The sequence below is a fragment of the Acomys minous genome, assembly GCF_964271855.1.
Source record: "Acomys minous genome assembly, chromosome: 12".
Lineage (NCBI taxonomy): Eukaryota > Metazoa > Chordata > Mammalia > Rodentia > Muridae > Acomys > Acomys minous.
This window is the reverse complement of record NC_140493.1, coordinates 91449005-91470900: the sequence shown is the minus strand read 5'-3', so window position 1 is coordinate 91470900 and position 21896 is coordinate 91449005. Positions and strand designations below refer to the sequence as shown.

Sequence of the window (21896 nt, the reverse complement as noted above, 5' to 3'; positions counted from 1 at the left end):
TGGAGTCTCACTCTATAACGTTGGTAGGTCTGGTCTTCTACATGTAGCCCCAGCTGCCTTTCCACTTGTAGCAATCCTCCTGCCTCAGCTTCTGAGTGCTGGGATTACAAAACCTCACCATAACCCTCAGTTGATGATCACAGACCCTTGTCTGTCTTCCTCACTGCTGTGGACTAGATATTTTCCACCACACCACTCAGAAAGATCACATGTTGGAGTCCTAACACTATAAATGGCTGTATTTGAAGACAAAGCACCTAAGGGAGTAACTGAAATTACATGGAGTCATACAGTAGGGTCCTGACTCAGTAGGATTGGTTGGTGTGTGAGCGCCATCACCAGAAACTGACCCTGCTGGACTTTGTCCTGGGACTTGAAGCCTCCAGAACAATGAAGAAGTACATTTCTGTTGTTTAAGCCACCCAGCCTGTGGTATTTAATTATAACAGTCCAGATAGACTACACACTCTATGTAAGCTTAGCAAGGTGAGGGATCATGTGTGCTTGTCATTGGGTCAGTACAGTCCATCACCAGGCCTAACACACAAGCGTACATCAAGTTTGTGTTGAATGGATGAATGAGATCATTATAGAAACAAATCAGATACGGTTCTAAGCCGGGTGTGGTGGCGCATGCCTTTAATCCCAGCACTCGGGAGAGGCAGGTGGATCATTGTGAGTTCGAGGCCAGCCTGGTCTACAAAGAGAGTCCAGGACAGCCAAGGTTACACAGGGAAACCCTGTCTCAAAAAACTAATAATAATGATGATGATGATGATGATGATGATGATGATGATGATGATGATGGAAAGAAACTTCTGGGACAAAAGAAGTAATGGTTTGAATGAGAACGGCCCCCATAGGCTCCTATGTTTGAATACCTGGTCCCCAGTTGGCATTTCCAGTTTCTCTCTGTCTCTGTCTCTGTCTCTGTCTCTGTCTCTGCCTCTGTCTCTCTCTCTCTCTCTCTCTCTCTCTCTCTCTCTCTCTCTCTCTCTCTCTCTCTGTCTCTCTCTCTCTCTCTCTCTCTCTCTCTGTGTGTGTGTGTGTGTGTGTGTGTGCGTGTGTGTGTGTGTGTGTGAACATGAAAACTCTCAGCTACTGCTCCCATACCTGTTTTCCTGGCCTGTTGCCCCCGACCATGATCTCCATGGGCTTACCCTCTGAAACTGTAAGGCCCCAATTAAATTATTTCCTTTATAAGTTGCTTTGGTCATGATGTCTGTTCACAGGAATAGAAGAGTAAATAAGACAAACCATACACTCCTCCTACAAAAGAAAAAAAAAACTTGTACACAAATATTCATAGCAACAATACTCACGATAGTAAACAGTAGAAACAATCCAAATAACCAACTGATGATGCACAAAACAAAGGTGATATACCCATGCAGTGGAATATTTATTCGGTCATGGAAAAGGAACGGAGAATTGAAACATGCTACATATAGATAAACCTAATTTTTAAAAAGGGCAGACACAAAGGTCATATATATCTATTTATGTGAAATAACCAACAGCAGCGAATCTACAGAAAGAAAGTACATCTGTGACTAAGAGCAGCTGTGTACAGGTAGAAAGTAAATGAGAACCGGTAATAATGGCAGGAGACTTGACTAAAATATGGTTGAGAGTTTACTGCGATGAAGTAAACTCTGTGACTGTGTAAACACCACTGAAATCTCTACTTTAAAAGGGTAAGTGTTGGGGCTGAGGCCGAGCGTTGGTGGCGCACGCCTTTAATCCCAGCACTTAGGGAGGCAGAGGCAGGCGGATCGCTGTGAGTTCGAGGCCAGCCTGGTCTACAGAGTGAGTCCAGGACAGCCAAGACCACACAGAGAAACCCTGTTTCGAAAAAAATAAAAAAAAATGTTGGGGCTGAGGTGGCTCAACAGTTAAGAGCGCTTGATGCTCTTGCACGGAATCCAGGTTCGGTTCCCAGCGCCCACATGGCAGCTCACAGCTACCTATAGCTAGAGTTCCAGAGGATCTGACACCTTCTTCTGACCTCCACAGGCTCTAGGTACACATAAATACATCCAGGTAAACATAAACATAAAATAAAAATTAATGAATCTTTTTAAAAGATGAATTTAGATATGAACTATATATAAATAAAGCTGTTGTTTTTTAAAAGAAAAAAAAAAGACAGCATGGTGGCGCACTCCTTTAATCCCAGCACTGGGGAGGCAGAGGCAGGTGGATCTCTGTGAGCTTGAGGACAGCCTCATCTACAAAGCAAGTCCAGGACAGCCAGAGCTGTTACACAGAGAAATCTTGTCTCGGAAAAAAACAAACAAAAAAGACGCATCCTGACATATCCCTTTCTTTCAGCCTGCAGTTGCCTGTCAGTACATCCTCACTGGCTAATTCTCCCCAGAAGCCGGAGGGAATGTAGTCTGGGAAATGTAGTCCCTATATGCTGAGCAGAACAAGGGTATCATGAGAGTGCTAAAAAGCATTATGTTGCCATGGCAACTGCTTTTAACTGTTTAATACAGAAGTAAGGCTAAGTCATTCTGAACTCGTGTGAGCTACTGTCCCTCACTGAATTTGGCTGCCACCAGTGGCTAGAGATTAAAAGTCTGTAGGTGTCTCTCCTGGAAATGGGACGTTGAGATATTTGCTCTAGAACTTAGAAGAACTGAGTCCAAATGCCCAGAACCTCCGCCAAGAAGCCTGACAGTAGCAGAGGCATCCCAGCGCTCCTCCGGGAGATTGGAGGAGGAGGCAAGAGTCCCCAGAACCTTGAAGGACAGCTCACCTGGTAGTGTGGAAAGGGGCACACAAGAAAGATGCTCTGCTTCCAACAGAAGGAAAGAAGACTGATGCCTGAAGTTGTCCTCTGATCTTCACATACAAGTGCAGTGATGTGAAGTTCATATGCATATGAATGCACACATGTACAACAACAATAAAATCAATACAAATATTTCTTTTTATTTAAAACATGAATTAGTGGTCTCCCTGGGTGTGGGTGGGGGTGGGCGGGATCTGGTGTGGTAGCACATGCCTATAATCACAGCACCAAGGAGGTAGAGGACCAGAAGTTCAAGGTCACCCTCAGCTACATTGCAAGTGTAAAGCCAGCCAAACTATATGATACAGAAGACACTGTCTTGCCGGGGGTGGGCAGAGGCAGGCGGATCGCTGTGAGTTCAAGGCCAGCCTGGTCTACAAAGCGAGTCCAGGACAGCCGAGACTAATACAGAGAGAGCCTGTCTCGAAAAAACAAAACAAAACAAGACACTGTCTATAATAATAATAATAATAATAATAATAAAAGTTCTTCATTGGGAATTAGTTTGGATGATGGCTTAGACCTGATGCCTTCTCTGTTGCTGGAGAAACCGTAGGGGCTCCAGGCACCCTTAAATCTAGCATCTAAGCACTATAGTGTTTAGATTAAGTACTAAAAATAAACTCATAAACTTTCACTTTGTGGTTGTGTCACTGAAGCCTTGCTGACCCATCCTTGATAGCCAGACCACCCAAGGGCCCTCACCCTGATTATGCAAGTGGACGTCGGGGGTGGGGGTGAGGGGGGTGGGGAGGGGGGCTGCTGTCTAACAGCTGCTGGGAGAGTAGCTGCTGGTCAAGTTCATACTGAAATAAAAAGCATTTCATCCAAAAACAGAGAGAAGGGCACCATGCACCTCTGACTCCTGAGCCTCACCCCACAGCCGCCACCCAGGCACTCACTGATGTAAACAACCCCAGGCTGAGTCTACAAGGTACCACCAGGGGCTTTCTGCATGCAAATGATGTGATGATTCAGGATCCTATGGCCACTGAGTGGGACTGTCACTCTGTCACTGTTCTTAGACCCTGTGGTCCCAGAAGACTCTGAGGGAGGAGCAGGGGCGGGGCAAGGGTGGGAGGGGCAGGGAAGAGGATGGCTTCTCTCACAACTTAAAAGGGGCTCAAACCACTTCCTCCCCAGACGGGGGTAGCTGGAGAAAGAGACAGAGACACAAGCACGGCCTTTCTGTGTTAACTTCAGCTGCCCAGAAAGCATCATGGATCTGGGTGAGTAAACCTCCTCGTGTGAGGAGAAGCTGCCTTTTGACACAAGGCAGACTCCAGGCAATGAACTTGAGATAGGGGATGGGGTCGTGAGGGGACGCACCAGAGAAATCAAGGCAGTTGGTGTGAACTGGCGGCTGCCCTCACAGGATGCCATCCTATTGGCCCAGAGAGGGTGCACCTGCTTTTTCAGACCCAAGCCAGGGAACAGCCACAGAAGCCAAGAGTCTCCTAAAACAGCAATTTGAAGAGAGTGGCAGGCTGATCTTGTTGACCTGGATGGAACTCGTTCGCAGCTGGTAGTGATGGGTGATGTTCTCTGGCGTCTCTGGAGACTAAGAAACTTCTCCTTAGAGAGTTCAGGACACCCTGCTCCCTCCCTCCCCGAGTCCCACCTCCCCCCCCCCTTTCTCTCCTGTTTAAACCAGGGTTTGAATCCCCATGCCCATTGGATTATAAAAAGAGCAAAATGGAGGCAACGGTGTCCTGTGTCATGCAAGCTGCAACGTCTGCCTCTCAATCTGTCTGTCTGTCTATCTGTCTGTCTGGTCTCTCTATCCCTGGCTCTGTCTGTCTATCTCTGTCTCTCAGTCTCTGTCTCTCTCTGTCCCTCTACCCCACCCCACCCCCAGCCTCCCTCCCTTTCTTCTACACATCCCATTAGCTTTTTGCCTCTTGTAAGTTAAAGAACAAGTGACTAAAATTGAGTGGTCTGGGGGTGGGGGGGGGAGAGCGTTCTACTTAGAGAGGCTGTAGCCAGACCTCCAAGCACAGCACAGCCCCCCAAACACACACACACAGACACACAGACACACACACACACACACACACACACACATACACAGACACACACACACACACACACACACACACACACACACACCACGGTCCTGCAGATGGCTCTTCTCTATAAAAAACGCCTTCCTTCAGCCTAGCCTCTGTACCTACTACAGCAAACTACCAGAGGAGTCCCAGGAGACGCTGAGTGGGGTAGGGCAGCTCCAGACACCCCAGCTACAAATCTTCAATCTCAGCTGCAGAGTCAGAGCCAGCTGAGGCTCAAGGGGCCAGGTTCCTAGAGGGTTCCGCTCCCCAGCAAGTAAAGCAGCACCGTGCGGCCTCAAAGCCACAAGGGGTTGGCTTTAAAAAGTGAAGGTTCCCTGGTGCTGCCCTCACACGCCTCCCCGCCACACCACAGCAGCAAGCAGCAGCACCTTTATCTCTGTCTCCCCTGCCCAGCATGCACTGCACCCTGGGTCTGGATCCAGCTGTGGTGACCAGCCCTGCTAGTTGTGATCTCATGGGAAGCAGAATCTGATTCTTAACGTCTCCTCCTCCCAGATGTTTTGGGATGTAGGTATGAAATGTTGAGGGCATGATGGGATGGACGGACGGACGGATGGATGGATGGATGGATGGATGGATGGACAGACATATGGAATCAATCACTTCAAGTGGGTTTTAGATTTCAGATCTGTCTATTCCATCTTCTCCTCCCGCCAGCCTGCTTTCTAAGCCCATTCATTCCCCAGGTCTCTACCTCCACCAGCCACAGTCCCAGAGTGCCCATACCATCCACTTAAGACCTTCTCCATCTTCCTCTAAGATGTGACTCCCAGGACAGAGGAAAGGTTCTGAATTGATCGCACCTGCCAATTTCTATGGCATACATTCTCCCGTCCCGATCTAGAGAGATAGCTCAGCGGACCTGGGTTCAGTTCCCAGCGCCCACATGGCAGCTCACAGCCGTCTGTAACTCCAGTGCCAGGGGCTCCAACTCTCTCACAAATGCAGGCAAAATATCAACGTACATTAAGTTAAAAAAAATTACTTAAAAAAAAGTTTCTCCTATCCCAGTCAGCCTGTTCAAGGTCTAAATGCTTTAACAACCAAAGGAGGCCTGCCTTCCTTGGCACAGAGACACTGGGCTAGGTTTGGGGATGCTAGACTCCTGGCTTTGGTTACGGGGGTGGGGGCGGTAGGGGGGCAGGGCAACCCCTGGTCATAAAAGAAGGGATAGTGTTTGCTTTTTCTATTGAACTTAAAAGCACGCCAATAGGCCTGGAGAGATGGCTCCGTAGTTCTTGCAGAGGACCTGGGTTCAATTCCCAGTGCCCACATGGCAGCTCACAACTGCCAAGAACTTCAGTTCCAATGAATCCAACTCTCTCACAAATGCAGACAAATGCCAACGTACAGAAAGTAAAAGTTAATAAGCAAGCTATTTAAAAAAAAAAAGCACCCCAATAGCTAACTCTGAAATGCTAGTGTGAGGGGAAACTGCTTAAAAAACATTTGCTCAAAACAGTCTCCAGGGCCGTTGGAAGGACGGGTGGGCCACAAAGAATCTGTTTTTCACTCTTCGTCTACCCAGCAGGGACAGGAGGTGGGTAAAGAGGCCGGGTTTCTGTTATACAAAATGAAAAACTCCAAACCGGGGCTGAGCTGGCCTCTCTCACGATTTGAATGAGCAGCCCTAAATGCACCCCCCCCCCCCTCCTTCGAGAAACTGATCTTAGCACAGCTTCTCAAAGTCAGAGATAAGAATAAAATAAACCCATGAGAGTCTTGTATCTCACGCTTTAGCCATGGATGGTGACAGAAGGGGATTCAGGGTCAGTCCCTTGTGGCCGCCCCCCCCCCTCCCGAAACCTGGTGTGGAGAACAGGGTAGGTGGGAGAAAGCCCTTCTCTTTGCATGGTATTTTCTTCCAGTCATCTGTGTTACTCACTGAGAATTTTATGAATGGCCAGTCAGGTGGGGAGAGTAACATATATGTCAATGTGTTACACTAACTGTTGAGATACAGCACTCCCTGAGACATGAGAACAAGATTAAAAAAAAAAAAAGCCATGGACATAGGTCAGGGAAGCACTTACGTTATATTTTGAAGTCATCAAACAAAGTAAAGATGACCCAAGAGCCAGGATGCGGCGGGAGCATCAGACTCTAGAGCCATAAGTCAACAAAGGGAACACAGAAGGCCTGGAGCATATGCTCAGCAGGACAGTGACACACACAAGCATGGGGACCCGAGTTTGGAGCCTCAGAGTCCATGTTTAAAAGCTCAGGGTGGCAGCGCACACAGGTAATGCCAGGCCTAGGGAGGGACTAGTAGGATGCTTGGGGCTTGCTGGCCAGCCAGTCTTCAGAACTGGCGAACTCCAGGTTCGATGAGAGACACAGTCTCAGAAAAGAAATAAGGCAGCAAGTGACTGGGGAAGACACCTGATGGCAGGCCTCTGGCCTCCATCTGGGTATGCCCCTGCACACACACACACACACACACACACACACACACACACACACACGTGCACAGACCTTGGGCTCACAGTCAGTCACCTCTAGTGAAGGCTACAGAGGGCCAAGAGAGATGAAAAGATGCAGGCCCAACAGGAGTCAGGGCAAGTGGATGTGCTAAGAAGCCAGCCAGGCTGGGCACTCCTCATGGGTCTGTGTGATGGCATCAGGGAGTCCATACGTCATCTTTATATATATATATATAAAGATGTATTTATTTCTCTACTGTGTACACAGTGTTCTGCCTGCACACCAGATCTCACTATAGATGGTTGTGAGCCACCATGTGGTTGCTGGGAATTGAACTCAGGACCTCTGGATGAGCAGACAGTGCTCTTAACCTCTGAGCCATCTCTCCAGCCCCCCACCCCCACCCCCACCCCATACATCATCTTAAAAGGAATGGGAGCCAGCAAAGGTTCCCACCCCCCCCCCTTTCCAAATATATAGGTAAATGGATAAAATGTGTGTTTTGGAAGGAGTGAGGGAAACAAGCAGCTCCTTATGTCAGGACAGAGGAGGGACCAACTTCAAGAGATGGAGGTGTTGTAAAAGCAAGAGAAAACGAGTGGCCCGTGACAGAACAAGATGGCAAGAGTTGCCTTGATCTGCGGAGGGCCCTCTACCCAGGAGGCTCATGAGAAATGTCTCTGGACTCAGTCGTGAGAGCCCAGGCTAGATCTCCCATTCACCTCTCTGACCCAGCTTTTATAGCAGCTTTGCCACTCCAGCCAAGCGACGTAACATCTCTGAGCTTCTGTGCTCTACAATACAGAAGGAATCAGTTTTAGAAGTTCCCAAGATGTGGTAAGGGGGAAGAGCCTCACTTAAGAGTGGCTAGGAATGAGGTTTCCATAGCTAGAGGGCCAGTTGGGTAACCCTGGGGAAGCCCGTGCTGCTGGTTCCTCGTGTGGGGGCTGGTTGTCATGGCTACCTGACACGGTACCCATGAGGACCAGGATGAGAGCACCCATTCCCATGTATGGACAGCGCACTGCAGTGAGAGCTCACCTAGTACCAACTGTATCGGTGAGTGAAAGAGTTGGTACCCTAATGACAAGATCCCACCAGCTCTCACATCCCTGCCTCCCATCTGCTCCCTGGATCCCTCCTTTTCTCAGTCCCCACAGTGGCTGAGAAGGTCCAGAGGGGTGTCTCTGGGGCCAGATGATAAGCAGCTATCATCTTTTCCTGGGGGAAAAGAGCAGGTGGGAGTTTTAGGACCTGAGGGGGAGAAGGCTTCCCAAGCTGGGGCGGGGGTGGGGGTGGGGAGTGGGCGGCAAGCTGGAATGCTAGGGAATTTTCCTCTCATCATACTCACTCTGCAAAGCCAAGAACTCAGGAAACACCCAACACCTCACTCGACAGCTCCTCAACCCTGACATTCTCACTGCTGCTGCCCATGAGCAGTTGCAGTATGATTGGCAGGCCGGAGCTATCTGACTCACTGCCACTGACCAGGTCCCTCTGCCGCCACACATAGGAATTCCTGTTAACTGCCTTAAAAATGGCCTGTCCTGGGTCTACAGGACCCTAGCTCACCAGCGCCCCCTCCCTTACCCCTACCCCATATCCAACATCCCTGAAATGAGAAATCAATTTCATTCACGCACCCGAGAGCCCCCTCCCCACAGCGCCTGCAAAAGGACTAGGACAGGACCCAGGAAAAGGGGTGGACAGAGTAAAACAGAAACGGCTCTTGCCGCCCCCCCCCCCTCTCTCCGAGAAGTTTCTCTCGCTCTCAGTGACAGTCAGATCAGGCTTTCTCTACAGTAACCGAAAGACGTTGACGTGTTGAAAGAAACCTCGAACGTCGAGCTCTGAAATGAGTCAGGGGAGGGCGGGCTGTGCATCAGACCCTGACAAGAGTGAGGTTAAGTATGGACATGTGGCCTCAAGCTCAGGAGGCCGGGGGGGTGGGGGTGGGGGGGCTCCAGGGGTAATTCAGTTAGAAGCGGGTGAGGAGGGGTGGGGTTAAGAGAGAGATGAGCTGTGAGCCCACATGGTGATGTTTCCACTCCAGTCTGCAAATGTTCTGGGACACGCTGATGACAAGGGGATGGTGGCTATCTGTCCCCAGAAAATAATGGAGCTAAGGAGGCAAGGACTTCAAGCAGATAGTTGTCAGTTTGAGCACCACCGTGCTAAGCATGTGTCTCTCCATCTTCACAGCTAGGAAGAGACTCCTTGGGGATTGAGGGGAGAGGCACGGTGGGGATAGACAGCAGGGGTTATACTTTAGTAAGACGTGTCTAGGTGGCATGAAGGAGAATATGCAGATGGGGAAAGCGTCTATCTGGATGCTCTTCATGCCTGGACCAAGAGTGGCCAGGCTTTGGATCCCCAGCCTGGGCGCACATGTTGGGCACCCTGGGTTGGTCATGTCGCTTGGGCTCCAGCAGGTGGTGCTATGGCCTAGGACACAGAACCTCTAGGTTTGTGCTGCTTCCTTGGCCTCCAGAGGGCCCCCAGCCTCCGGAAGACAGCCGCCTGGAGCAAAAGTCCTGTTCTGGTCTGCAAGTCCAGCCTTGGACGGCACTCACATTCACGTATTCCATCACAGGGACTCACTCTCCTGTGGATCTGGGGAACTGAGACTCAAGGGCTGGTGAAGGGTCTCAGTGACAGAGAAGGCAGAGGGAGGGTCCCTTGGTGGGAGAGACAGAGGCAATAAGATGTCTGCATAAATTGCTTTCTCAGTTGTCCTCTGGCTTAGCTGTTAGGAGGACACAGAAGCCAGGTTGGCCCAAGGCTCTGCTCCAAGCAGAATAAGGAGCTACCCATGGCACCCGGAAGGCCTGTTCTAACCAGGAGTCTCTGTCTACAGGGGATTAGAAAGCAAGTTAAAGGAGAGAGAACCGTTCCCCATTTCCTTAGAACATTCATGAGGTTTCTCGTGTGGCTGTCCATGTTCCCAGGCCAGTAGATCCTGACAGCAAGACAGTGCTACATATGTGTGCATACACCCTGACCACCACAGGGCCCTGCATTGTGTGGACTGGGAAGGGGTCTGGGGTGGGGTGGGGGTGGGGGGCAGTTCAGGACCCTGTGTGGAGTCTGGGGTCTGGAGGGATTGTTGACGCACAGCAGATCCTGCAAACCAGCAGCAGCTAAGCCTGGGCCAGGGCAGGGGGTGAGAAGCTGTTTCCACTTCTTTCCCAGACCTGGGAGTGAAGGAGGAAGGGAGGGAGGGAGAGAGAGAGAGGGAGGGAGAGAGAGAGGGAGGGAGGGAGAGAGAGAGGGAGGGAGGGAGGTGAAGACAGGGATTGCTGGGCAGCCGGCCAGGTGTTCAAACACACAATCTGGTTCTGATGTTCTCTTTCAGCAAACTCGGTGCCTGGAGAGCCTGGGATGAAAGTTCCCAGGGGCGCACCCCGCTCCCCTTCAGCCACCCCCCACTTTCCTTAGTAACAGAGCGTTGTTTCCACCAGGCAGTAACTCCATCTCTTTTGTCTCCTATAGGGAAACCCAGGAAAAACGCGCTGGCAGTGGCTCTCCTTGTCATTTTCCAGGTGAGGTTTCCTGAGACAGGAAGCTCTCTTCCCTCCTTTAACATCCCCTCCCTAGCCAGGAATGCTGGGACATTAACAGTTTGCTTAGAAGGAAGGGAAAAGGCCCAGACAAAAAAAAAACGCACCTGCCATTCATTAAGCTAAGGGTCCCCTAGGAGGGGATGGGGGGGGGGGGCAGGTGGGCACGCAATCTCTGGACTTGCTTTGTCCCCTTTTAAATTAAGGCCCAGGGAGAAGTAACCTACCCCCTCCTTCATCTCCCACCTCCCACCTCTTCATCCAGGAGACAGAAACGAGAGATGTGAGATGTCAGGGAGGCCTGGTTTTGCACACACGTTCACCGGTGAGCTGAGCAAAAGGAGCTGGTGATCTGGTTACTCTCCAGTCACCCAAAGTTGTCTCCTCTTGCCTTTCGGTCCAAGGTTCTCCTTGCAATCTCATTCTCGTTTTTTTTCCGTTCACAAAATAGAGAGCCATCTGACCTGCCTGTGAGGAGAGAGGAGAGAGGAGAAAGAGTTGTGGAGCCTGGGACCCAGTGGGGAGGACAGTGGGTGGGGCACACATAGGGGTGTCTGGATTCTGCAGAGAGAAGAGCCCACTTCCCAGTCAGTGCTCCGCTCTCTGTGCCAGCGGTGGAGGCTGAAGGTGTGCCCCACCAGAGTCAGGAGATACCCTTAGAGTCAAATTTCCTCTGTTGGGGCGGGAATTCTCTGAGAGTAAGGAAATGGCCAAAGCTAGCCTGGAGAAGCAATGCTTTAGAGTTTGACTCCCTCACTTCCCCCCCCCCCCCCCACACACACACACAGGTCTGGAGGCCAGAGAGGCAGCTTTCCAGGAGCTCAGGCCAGAGGCAGGCCGGGAGGCTGGGCACTGTTCCCCAAACCCCATCTCAGAGGTCCCCTGGAGCTTGGGCTGCAGCCCTTAGCCTGGCCCCTTCCCGATCACCACTCCCGCACCCCCGCACCCCCGCACCCCCTACCCCCCCCCCCCCCGCCCCATCCTGTACTGCTGCCTGGAAGGCCAGGGAAGGTTGAAGACATCTGTGGCTGGTTTTTTGTCTTTCACTTGGGGGAAAGGGGGGAGGGGGGTTCAGACAGGGCCGGATGTGGTGGGGCTGTGGGCTGCAGAGGCGGCAAGCCCTGGGGGGTTCAGGGGGAGGGGTGCAGAGCAGGAGCAAGGGATGGGGAAGAGGACAAGACTGGGGGGGTGGGGGGTGGAGCACACTTCATAAAAGCTGGGAGTTCTGTTCTCCAAAAGGTCTAGAAACCCCTTAAGTCACTGGGCCTCAGACCTAAGTCAGACACGTTCATATGGAGCCAAGGGCAGTCAACCTCTCCCAGGGCCGCCAGGCTGCAGTCACACCTGGACCAGGGCAAAAAAAAAAAAGGTTGCTGTGGACTTCTCAAGTTAGCACTGTCCTCTCCCACCCACCTCCCCCCTCCCCAAAAAAAGGCTCCTGAACACCCCTTTGTCCTCACCCTGTTGCCAGGCCCACAGTGACAGTGCAAATTGTGGGTTGCCATCAAGTGGCTGAAAGCCCCCTACCCCGAAAAGGAACCAAGAGCTTTCCAAAGTGGGCCTTCTAACCCCCCCCACCCACTTCATCTACAGTGGTCCATCTATCCCACGCAGGCAGTCAGCAGGCTCCCCCTTCATTGATAAAAACCACAGCAGCTGCTGAACCTTCCCCCACACACACTCTGCAGCCCGCCCGCCCGGCAAAAGGGCTAAAAAAAGCCCAGAACAGCTGAGCCCTGCTGATTGGGATCTGCCGGAAGAGAGGCAAAGAGGTGTGAGGGCAGAGTGGGAACAGAGGGAGAGTGGGAGAAGAGAGCTGCTTCCTCCCAGGGGGCACTAACTAGCAAGGCAGTCAGCCACACTGCAGGAGCTCTGCCTCTAGGTCCTGCCATGGGTGGGGGTATATTTGCATACACACCAACCTGAATAGGGTGGGTACCACGGAGCCGTGCCAATCTCCATGTGTGATATGGGCGGTGCACAATCATAGGCATGGTCTTTCGGCTGAAATGTGTTCCTACCCAGGAGCTTGCATCGTCTCTCCCAGCTTCAGACCTTTCTCAACCTTGACCCTAACAGGATTTTCCTTCAAAAGCTGAGGCATTTTGTAGCCCCCCCCCTTAAAAATAACTCCACCAGGACCTAAAAAGAGGCTCCAAAACACAGGTACACACACACCCCTCCAATCTCACAGCATTGCCACAGAGTAAGATAAACCCTCTGGAGACAAAGAGGGAAACAGAATTGGGCGTTCCTGAACCCAATAACCCAGCACAGGAGTCAGGATTTGCCTCAGTCTCCCGGACAGAGAAGAGATGTGTCTTTTCCAGCTCAGGGCTCAGCAGACAGCCCCCCCCCCCCCCGCCCCGCAAGGTCTAGATTATATCCAATCCACCATCAGTATGGATAAGACTAGGTGTCCCAAGAGTTGACACAACCAGAACTTTACAGACTTCTGGTCCTGCCTCAGCTTACCCAGACAGGATGGACACTTTAACAAAACATGCATGCTAAAAAAACAAAAACAAAAACAAAAACATTATTTAGACTTATTTTTATTTTATGCATATAAACGCTTTTGCCTGCTTGCATGAAAGTGTGCCACACGCATGCCTGCTGCCTGTAAGGGTCAGAATTGGGTACCAGAGCCCATGGAACTGGATGGAGTTCGAGATGGCTTGTGAGGCACGTGTTGGGAACCAAATTGGGATTCTCTGGGAGAGCAACCCATGAGTCAAGTCTCCGGCCCCCACGTGCTGAGGTGGTGGGAGATGTGTTGATTTCAAATCCAAGACGCACTCAGAGTTTGAGGGAGAAAAATATATACATATAGGTTCTAGGGCTCCACCTTCTGAGATGCTGGTTGAGTGGGTCTAAGCTCTGAGAATCTGCAAGAATTTGAAGTTCCCGAGAGGTACCACCATCACCACCCTAAGCAAAGAGCCAGCCAGGTCTGGACTGCTGGCTTGACAGGTGTTTCCTTTCCCCTCAGGTATGTTTCTGCCAAGATGAGGTCACAGATGATTACATCGGGGAGAACACCACGGTGGACTACACTCTGTATGAGTCCGTGTGCTTCAAGAAAGACGTGCGGAACTTTAAGGCCTGGTTCCTCCCTCTCATGTATTCAGTCATTTGCTTTGTGGGCCTGCTGGGCAACGGGCTGGTGGTGTTGACATACATCTACTTCAAGAGGCTCAAGACCATGACGGACACTTACCTGCTGAACCTGGCCGTGGCAGACATCCTCTTTCTCCTGACCCTCCCCTTCTGGGCCTATAGTGAAGCCAAGTCCTGGATCTTCGGTGTCTCCCTGTGTAAGGGCATCTTTGGCGTCTACAAGATCAGCTTCTTCAGCGGCATGCTTCTGCTCCTGTGCATCAGCATCGACCGCTACGTGGCCATCGTCCAGGCTGTGTCAGCGCACCGCCACCGTGCCCGCGTGCTTCTCATCAGCAAGCTGTCCTGTGTGGGCATCTGGATGCTGGCTCTATTGCTTGCCACCCCGGAGCTGCTGTACAGCGGCCTCCAGAAGAGAAGCAACGAGGACGCGTGGAGATGCTCCCTTATCATCGACCACGTGGAGACCTTGATCGTCACCCAAGTGGCCCAGATGCTTATCGGGTTTCTAGTGCCCCTGCTGGTCATGATTTTCTGCTACTTTGTCATCATCCGCACCCTGCTCCAGGCACGAAACTTTGGACGGAACAAGGCCATCAAGGTGATCATAGCCGTGGTTGTGGTCTTCGTGGTCTTCCAGCTGCCCTACAATGGGGTGGTCCTGGCCCAGACGGTGGCCAACTTCAACATCACCAACAGCAGCTGTGAAGTCAGCAAGCAGCTCAACATTGCCTACGATGTCACCTACAGCCTGGCTTCTGTCCGATGCTGTGTGAACCCTTTCTTGTATGCCTTCATTGGCGTCAAATTCCGGAGTGACCTCTTTAAGCTCTTCAAGGACCTGGGCTGCCTCAGCCAGGAACAGCTCCGGCAATGGTCTTCCTGCCGCCATGTGCGGCACGCCTCCATGAGCCTGGAGGCCGAGACCACCACCACCTTCTCCCCATAGGGGGCTCCCCTGCCTGGATTTCAGGGACCTCTTCCCAGGGGCCCTAAGGTGGGGACTGATGGGGAGCGCCTGTGCAAGGACTCAAGACCCACCAAAGAGCGGCTGAGGGAAGATCAGTTCTGGCCAGTCAGGCTAAAACCTCGGGGCCTAAGAAACAGCTTAACCCCAACCCATGCATGCTACCTCAACCATGGCTGAAAGAGATGAGGCTGAGAAGTCAATACCCAAACCAGGACAGCTGTGCCCAAATTGACAGCCAAAAGTGAAAGCTGAGAGGCCATCACACCTTCTGGAGTGAAGGGCGTGGGGCCAGTGAACACCCTGGTAGTGGAGTAAACTCCTGAGGCCTCGGAATGAACCTTCTTCCAGCCTGGAGCGATGATGTCCCATAGACCCAAGGACAGGGGGTCATATAGTCCAGAAACCCGGGGGTTTTTGTCTCCAAACGCAAGATGGTAGGATCACACCCTGGGAGCCATCGACTGGTCTGACTGACAGGGACTGAACACCCTCCCCCCACCTCCTTTTCCACTGTCATCAAGCTGGCAAGAGATGGCAGTCTCCCTCGGTGCCCCCTCAGAGCACCCCTGTCCCTCCCCTTCTACCTCCTCCTCAGCTCTCCTCAGGAAGGGATGATGTTTCCTGAGGGCCCAGGCCACAACATCAGGCTGTATGCAGCCCCAGCTGAGGCTCCGGATGGATGGCGATGACAAGTGGTTGGGTCTCTCTCCTCAAGGATGGGAGAAAAGGCCTGGGAGAAAGGTCAGAAGAACAAGAGAAGATGACCCCCCCTGCTGGCTGACAAAGGCCTGCCTGCGAGCTGCTTCTTTGTTCTCTGTCAGCAACAGAAACCTTTCCTTGTGTTCTGCTTTCGATTTATAAGAGCACACATTTTACTCAGACACAAATAAAAAATTTTCCCTTGGGGAAAGAACGTCTTTAAAAGAAGGGGGAAAATTCTTCAGTAACCGGCAAGCCAGTGAGCTCTTTGGTAATCCCCCATGCCACCTGACAGAGCTTGCTCTCCCCGGCTCCTCCACCCCCTACCCCACCACCCCCACATCCAAGCCTTCCTTTCTCAGCACATAGAGACACGAGGTCACTGAGTGCCTCCAGAGAGAAAAGCCCAGAAGACTGCAAGAGGTGGCAAGAGAGTAAAGACAGGCTGTCTGTCTGTCTTGCAAACACACTTGCAGAGCCCATGGGATGGGGCCCAGGCCCTTGCAGGCAGCAGTGCACGCACATAGAAGGCCACTCTGAGCAGAGATTGGAAAGACCCAGTTGTCCCGGGAGCCCCTGTTCCTGGGAACTCAGTAGACCCCAGCAACACTTGTATCCTGGGATGTTTGCTGTACCAGGATAGCCCAGAACAGCCTTGACCTTTCTCCGGGCCCCTTCAGACTTGCGCAGACAGACGCGCCCCCGCCCCCGCCCCCGCCCCCGCCTTGACCTTTCTCCGGCCCCTTCAGACTTGCGCAGACAGACACGCCCCCGCCCCCGCCCCCGCCCCCGCCCCACCCCCCAGGAACTCGTGTTTGGTGGGAAGATCAGAGGGCATGGCATTCTAGCGTGAGGAAGCTAGGATGAGACAGATGGCACAGGCGGATGGGACTCTTTGCTGGGTACTTGAGAGCCGGGACCACTCAATGCTTGGCACCCTAATCACTCTGAGGTAGGAGGCAGGATGGGGGATGGGAATGAGGCGGGGGTGGGGGGGGGATTCACACAAAAGCTCCAGTTTCCCCAAGCAAAAAGAAAATGGAGCCTGCCCATAACAATGCCCATGCTCTAATGTTGTAACCACAAACACACCCGTTACCCTTCTCCACAGGATGCCTGGGGTTAGAGAGATTTTAACACAATTTGTCAGGCAGCCTCCAGGTCCTGGAATCAGCGCCCTGGGAGGAACGAGCCTGGCGCAAGTGCAGAAGGGCGCGCAGCAGCACTTGGGATGACGGGTATCGAATATTAAAAGGTCCGGCTGCGACTGTGTGACCACAAGCATGTGGCAGGAAAGCAATGCCGCTGAACATGTAGCTCCCCGAGGGGAACCTGCCAGAGTGCATGTGGGTGCGGATATTCCCAGTGAGGTTACGGAGGGGAAAACAACCCTTGATTCCTACAGGGGAGGAATGCAACAGAGCGGTCATGAAAAAGGAAGCTGGGCCAACCACACAAACACGCCACCCTGGCTTCAAGTACATTTTTCTAGTATAACTGGACATCTCCAAATATTTACAGAAACAACATAACCCCTAGCAGTGTTAATTCTGAGCAGTGTCTCAGAAGTTCTAAACCTCAGCTCCACGCTGGCCTGACCCCTAAAGGCCTGGTCGGATGCACTCTTGTGCCTGCCTTGAACTAAAGGGGTGACCCCCAGGATAGGAGAAAACAACCCCCAAGGAAGCCCACCCGCTCTTTTTCCCCCCTTATTCTCCTCTGAGCAACTGCCCATCTCCCTAAATGTGAGCCTCCTCACGGCACGCTACAATAGCCGGAAGCTTTTTTCATTCCATCAACAGTCCCTTGTTCCGAGCCCCTCCAACACTTGGATCCTCCCTGGATATTCCCAGGCCACAAAGTTGCCCTTTCAACTGAAAGGGCTGAACCTCTCAGCTGGTAGGTTCAACAAGCTGCTGGGGACCTCAAGAAGCAGGGGCTGACCCCCTGCCTTCCCTAGACGGATGGAGAAAGGGGCTGCCTCACCCAAAGAGACACAGCCATTGAAGGGAGGTTGCTTAAACTGCCTGTGGAGCCTGAGGGTCTGGCAGGGCTGAAATAGAGGCTCTGGAGGCCGGCCAGCTCTGGATTTCAAGCCTGCTGCTCCCCAGCTGTGTGACCTTCAACTGTTGCTCAACGGCTCTGAGTCTCAGATTTCTCACTTGCAAAACAGGGAAGACTTGGGAGAAACGCTTAGCGCGCTTAGCGCCGGAGCCCAGGGTGAGGTAGTGGGGACACTCCCACTCCACAGCCTGACGGCCTGGCTCAGGTCCTGACTCCTTTACAATGCCTCAGTTTCCAAATCTGCCTAATGGGGGTGTTCAGCAGCACCTACCTCCCAGGGTTGAGGTCAGGAAGAAATTCATCGACAAAATTAAAATACTTAGAAACACCCAGGCAAGTGACATCATTTTTGGGGAGATAGTTGAGAAATTATAGCTTTAAAACAAGACAAGGCTGGAGAGGTGGCTCATTGGTTAAGCTGTTCTTCCAGAGGACCCAGGTTCAGTTTCCGGCTTCCATGTGGCAGCTGTTAACTGCTTGCAATTCCAGTCCCAGATGATCTGATGCCCTCAGCTGGCACTGTACACGTGGGGTACAGAGGTAGGCAGGCAGGCAGGACACTCATATACATAAAATGAAAATACATCTTTTGTTTTGTTCTGTTTTTGTTTTTCGAGGCAGGGTCTCTCTATGTAGCCCTGGCCGTCCTGGAACTCAATCTGTAGGCCAGGCTGGCCTCAGACTCAGAGGTCAGCCTGCCTCTGCCTCCCGAGGGCTGGGATTAAAGACGTGCAGCACCACGCCCGGATGTAAATAAATCTTTTAAAAAATAAAAGCAAATGTTTCTTTAAGAGAAAGGGGTGGGTCAGAGAGATGGCTCAGTGGGCTGTGTGTTTGCTGTGCCAACATGAGACCCGTTCACAACTCTCACATAGGCCAGGCTGGGGGGCCTAGGGGAGAGGATGGAGAAAGGCATGTTCCGGAGGCGCTGGCCGGCCAAGTCTAACTGAAAGCAGAAGCTTCAGGTTCAATAGAGACCACATCTCAGTAAGTAAGTAAAAGGCTGATGGATCAATAAGAAAATGGAGAACAATAGAGGACCCTTCCCAACCCCCCACCCCCGCCCGTGCCAATCCCCAGCCTCCACCTGCACAGACAGCCACACACACACACAAAGGAGAGAAAAGGACCTCAAGGCAAGCTGAGGCGATGGTGGCGCACACCTTTAATTCCAGCACTTGGGAGGCAGAGGCAGGTGGATCACTGTGAGTTCGAGGTCTACACTCGAGGTCTACAAAGTGAGTCTAGGACAGCCAAGGCTACACAGAGAAACCCTGTCTCAAAAAAAAAACAAACAAAGAGCCTCAAGGCCACCGTCTTCAGCCTCTCGGCCCTCCTTCCATTTATTCACAATCCACAGCCAACTGGAGGACCTCTTTCAGGTGAGGGAGGCTGGCCGCCTTCCCACCAGGTGGCCAGGTGAGACATCTAGGCACGCAGAGAAGGAAGCCTCCTCTGTGCTAGGAGCTCTTTGAACTCAGCGCTCCCACTTGCATCTCACCCCACCCGGCCCCTAGACCCACCCTCAAGCCAGGCTGCCGGCATCCGTCCTTCAGAAGAACCTCTCTTGCCCCTTAGCTAGTTCCTGACATTAATGAGTCATGATCTTTGGGAACTAGGTACTCGCTTGCTTTTTTTTTTTTTTTTTTTTTTTAAGTCAAGGATAGAATTGGTGAGGAAGGAACAAGCCTGTGGGTTGGTGGTGACGGGAATAAAGGACAGAGGGGACATGGATGAGGACGTCTAAAAGGGTGTCCATTAGAGACCAGACTTGGAGAGTATCTTTGGTGGGAAGAAGAGCTCACATGTGTGTGCACACACACGTATGCACGCACACACGTATGCACGCACACACCCTCAAGCCTCTCACCCTCATAGCCCGTAGATGTTTGTTTGTTTGTTCGTTTGTTTGTTTTATTTAGGGGAAGGTTAAAAATGGCCACGTTTCCTTAGACTGAGTCTCTAGAAAAATCCAGGGGCAGGGATGATCCTGGGGACTCTCCACAAAAAGAATAGCCTGTCTGGCCTCAGAAAACCAAAGGCTCCCAACACCCACCCCACAGGAAACCAGCCCAGCGGCAGCCACCGCAGAGTCACAGCAAGGGCACTGACAAAAGCAGCTTTCTGCCACCTCAGATATGAGAGAATGGACATGGGCCACAAGGTCCCACCTCTGGCTTATGGTATACGACCTGGTCACACTTCCCTGATGATGTCAGGCTCGCCCCCTCCCATGTGCACTTTGAAAATGGCTAGTACCTTGTTTTGTCTATCGGCCACTAATCCCACGGAGTTCACTGGCCAGGCCATTGTGCCACCATGACACCCCACACTCATAGCTTCCCACCTGCCCCGCCCAGTTCTTGGCTCACAGCATATGGGTAGTAGATGCCAAGGTCAGATACCCAAGTTCTCTATCAAGAGAGCAGGTGAGGAGACTTCTCACTCGGTGTCACAGGGTGCCTAGGACAGAACACCGTATGTTTGATGTACGCAAACATCTGCCATTGTGAAGCTCAACAGATGTTGCGGATAGAATGTCCCTAAACCCCTTCCCTAAGTTTCAAAGCACCTGAGACCTCAAGCGCGGTAGACTGGGATCGTTTATACAGCTGCAGTCCAGTGACTGGAGCAGCGGTGCCTTCTAGCTTGAGGGTGTCCTCTGTAGCCTGGCTAGCTCCAGGCCTGTGATGAAGTCTAGTGGTTCCCTCCTGCATGACAGCTCCCACAGCTGACCGGTGGGCATCTTGTTTGAGCTGTCACCTCTGTCCACCACCTACCCCTGCTCCTCACACCCTGGCTTCACAGAGTCTCTGTGACTGGGGCGCCGCTGGCATCCTCAGGGTCAGGGACTAAAAGCAATGAGAAGTCACGCCTGCTCTGCCCACAGCCTCTCTCGCTCAATCACTCCTTTGCCACCAGTGACCCCCAGAAGAACCAACCCTGGGCAGACGGTGGACTGGAAGAGCTCCAGAGCTTGACTGAGGAAGGGATAGCAGGAGTCACCGGGCTGGGGAGGAGCCGGACGCTTTGAGAAAGGGAGGACGGACGTGGGCTAACATTTGCCAAGTGCCAGCCAGGCGTCGTGGCGCATGCCTTTAATCCCAGCACTCAGGAGGCAGAGGCAGAAGAAGAGGCAGGCAGATCTCTGTGAGTTCAAGGCGAGCCAGGTCTATATAGTGAGTCCAGGACAGGCCAGGGCCCCACAGAGAAACCCTGTCACGAAAAACAAAACAAAACAAAACAAAAAAAAGGAGTGTATTACCCACTTTGTTTATACTATGTATTCAAACCTTATTTTATCAGATTCTCTCAGCAACTGTACTGGAGGCCCATTTTACAAATGGGAAAGTAAGGCTCAGAGACGGGAATTGACAAAGCCAAAAAATAAAAAAATAGCCAGGCGTGGTGGCGCACGCCTTTAATCCCAGCACTCAAGAGGCAGAGGTAGGTGGATCGCTGTGAGTTCGAGGACAGCCTGGTCTACAAAGTGAGTCTAGAAACGCTGTCTCAAAAAACCAAAAAAATAAAAATAAGGGGGACTGGAGAGATGGCTCAGTGGTTAAGAACACTAACTGTTCTTCCAGAGGACCTGAGTTCAATTCCCAGCACCCACATGGCAGCTCACAACTGTCTGTAACTCCAGTTCCAGGGGATCTAATGCCCTAAGACAGACACGAATACAAGCAAAACACCAAATAAACACACAAAAAAAATTTTTAAATAAATAAATAAATAAAAATAAAATAAAATAAAATAAAAATAAATAAAACTACTAAAGAATTTCAGCCCATTCTAGGCAGCACCCGAAGGCAGGATTTTAAGCACATAGCTGCTTAATCTTATCAAATACTTCTGGAGATAAGCGTTGGGCATCATGCTAGGTGCACCCAGCATCTCTCAGAGCATGCTGGATGCAGAGTGTTGTCCTGGCTGGAGTTACAGTCAAACAATGGAGAATACCACCTTCAGGGAGCAACAAAGCAACAGACTGGTCAAGCCGTCTCCCCTCTGGGCTCCGCTTCTCACATAGACCTCCTCAGGTCTCCTGGTTCTGTCATGGAGTCACTGGAGAACAGGGGCAAGTCACCTCCCAGCTCTAGCTCCACCAAAGCAAGAGGCCATGTGCTTTTCACCCACCCCTCCAGTTCTGAGGTGCGTGCAGTGGGCACAGTGACTGGGTGGGG

At 51.8% G+C, this 21896-nt stretch overlaps 1 protein-coding gene across 2 annotated transcripts; it reads left to right on the top strand.

The window, feature by feature from the left end:
- The first annotated feature begins 3957 nt into the window (after positions 1-3957).
- On the top strand, positions 3958-15939 carry CCR7 (C-C motif chemokine receptor 7). 2 transcript variants are annotated; one of them, XM_084751347.1, is made up of 3 exons: positions 3958-4029; positions 10789-10838; positions 13849-15939. In XM_084751347.1, exons 1-3 carry the CDS (start codon positions 4020-4022, stop codon positions 14923-14925), a joined length of 1137 nt encoding a protein of 378 aa, XP_084607473.1. In that variant the 5' UTR covers positions 3958-4019; the 3' UTR covers positions 14926-15939. The 2 variants fall into 2 exon arrangements, with proteins under 2 accessions (XP_084607473.1, XP_084607474.1); XM_084751348.1 differs by lacking the exon at positions 3958-4029 and adding an exon at positions 8275-8355.
- The last annotated feature ends 5957 nt before the right edge of the window (positions 15940-21896 follow it).

Coding starts and splice junctions, on each gene's coding strand:
- CCR7 (XM_084751347.1), top strand. Junction 10,839..13,848: donor CTCTCCTTGTCATTTTCCAG/GTGAGGTTTCCT, acceptor CTTTCCCCTCAG/GTATGTTTCTGCCAAGATGA.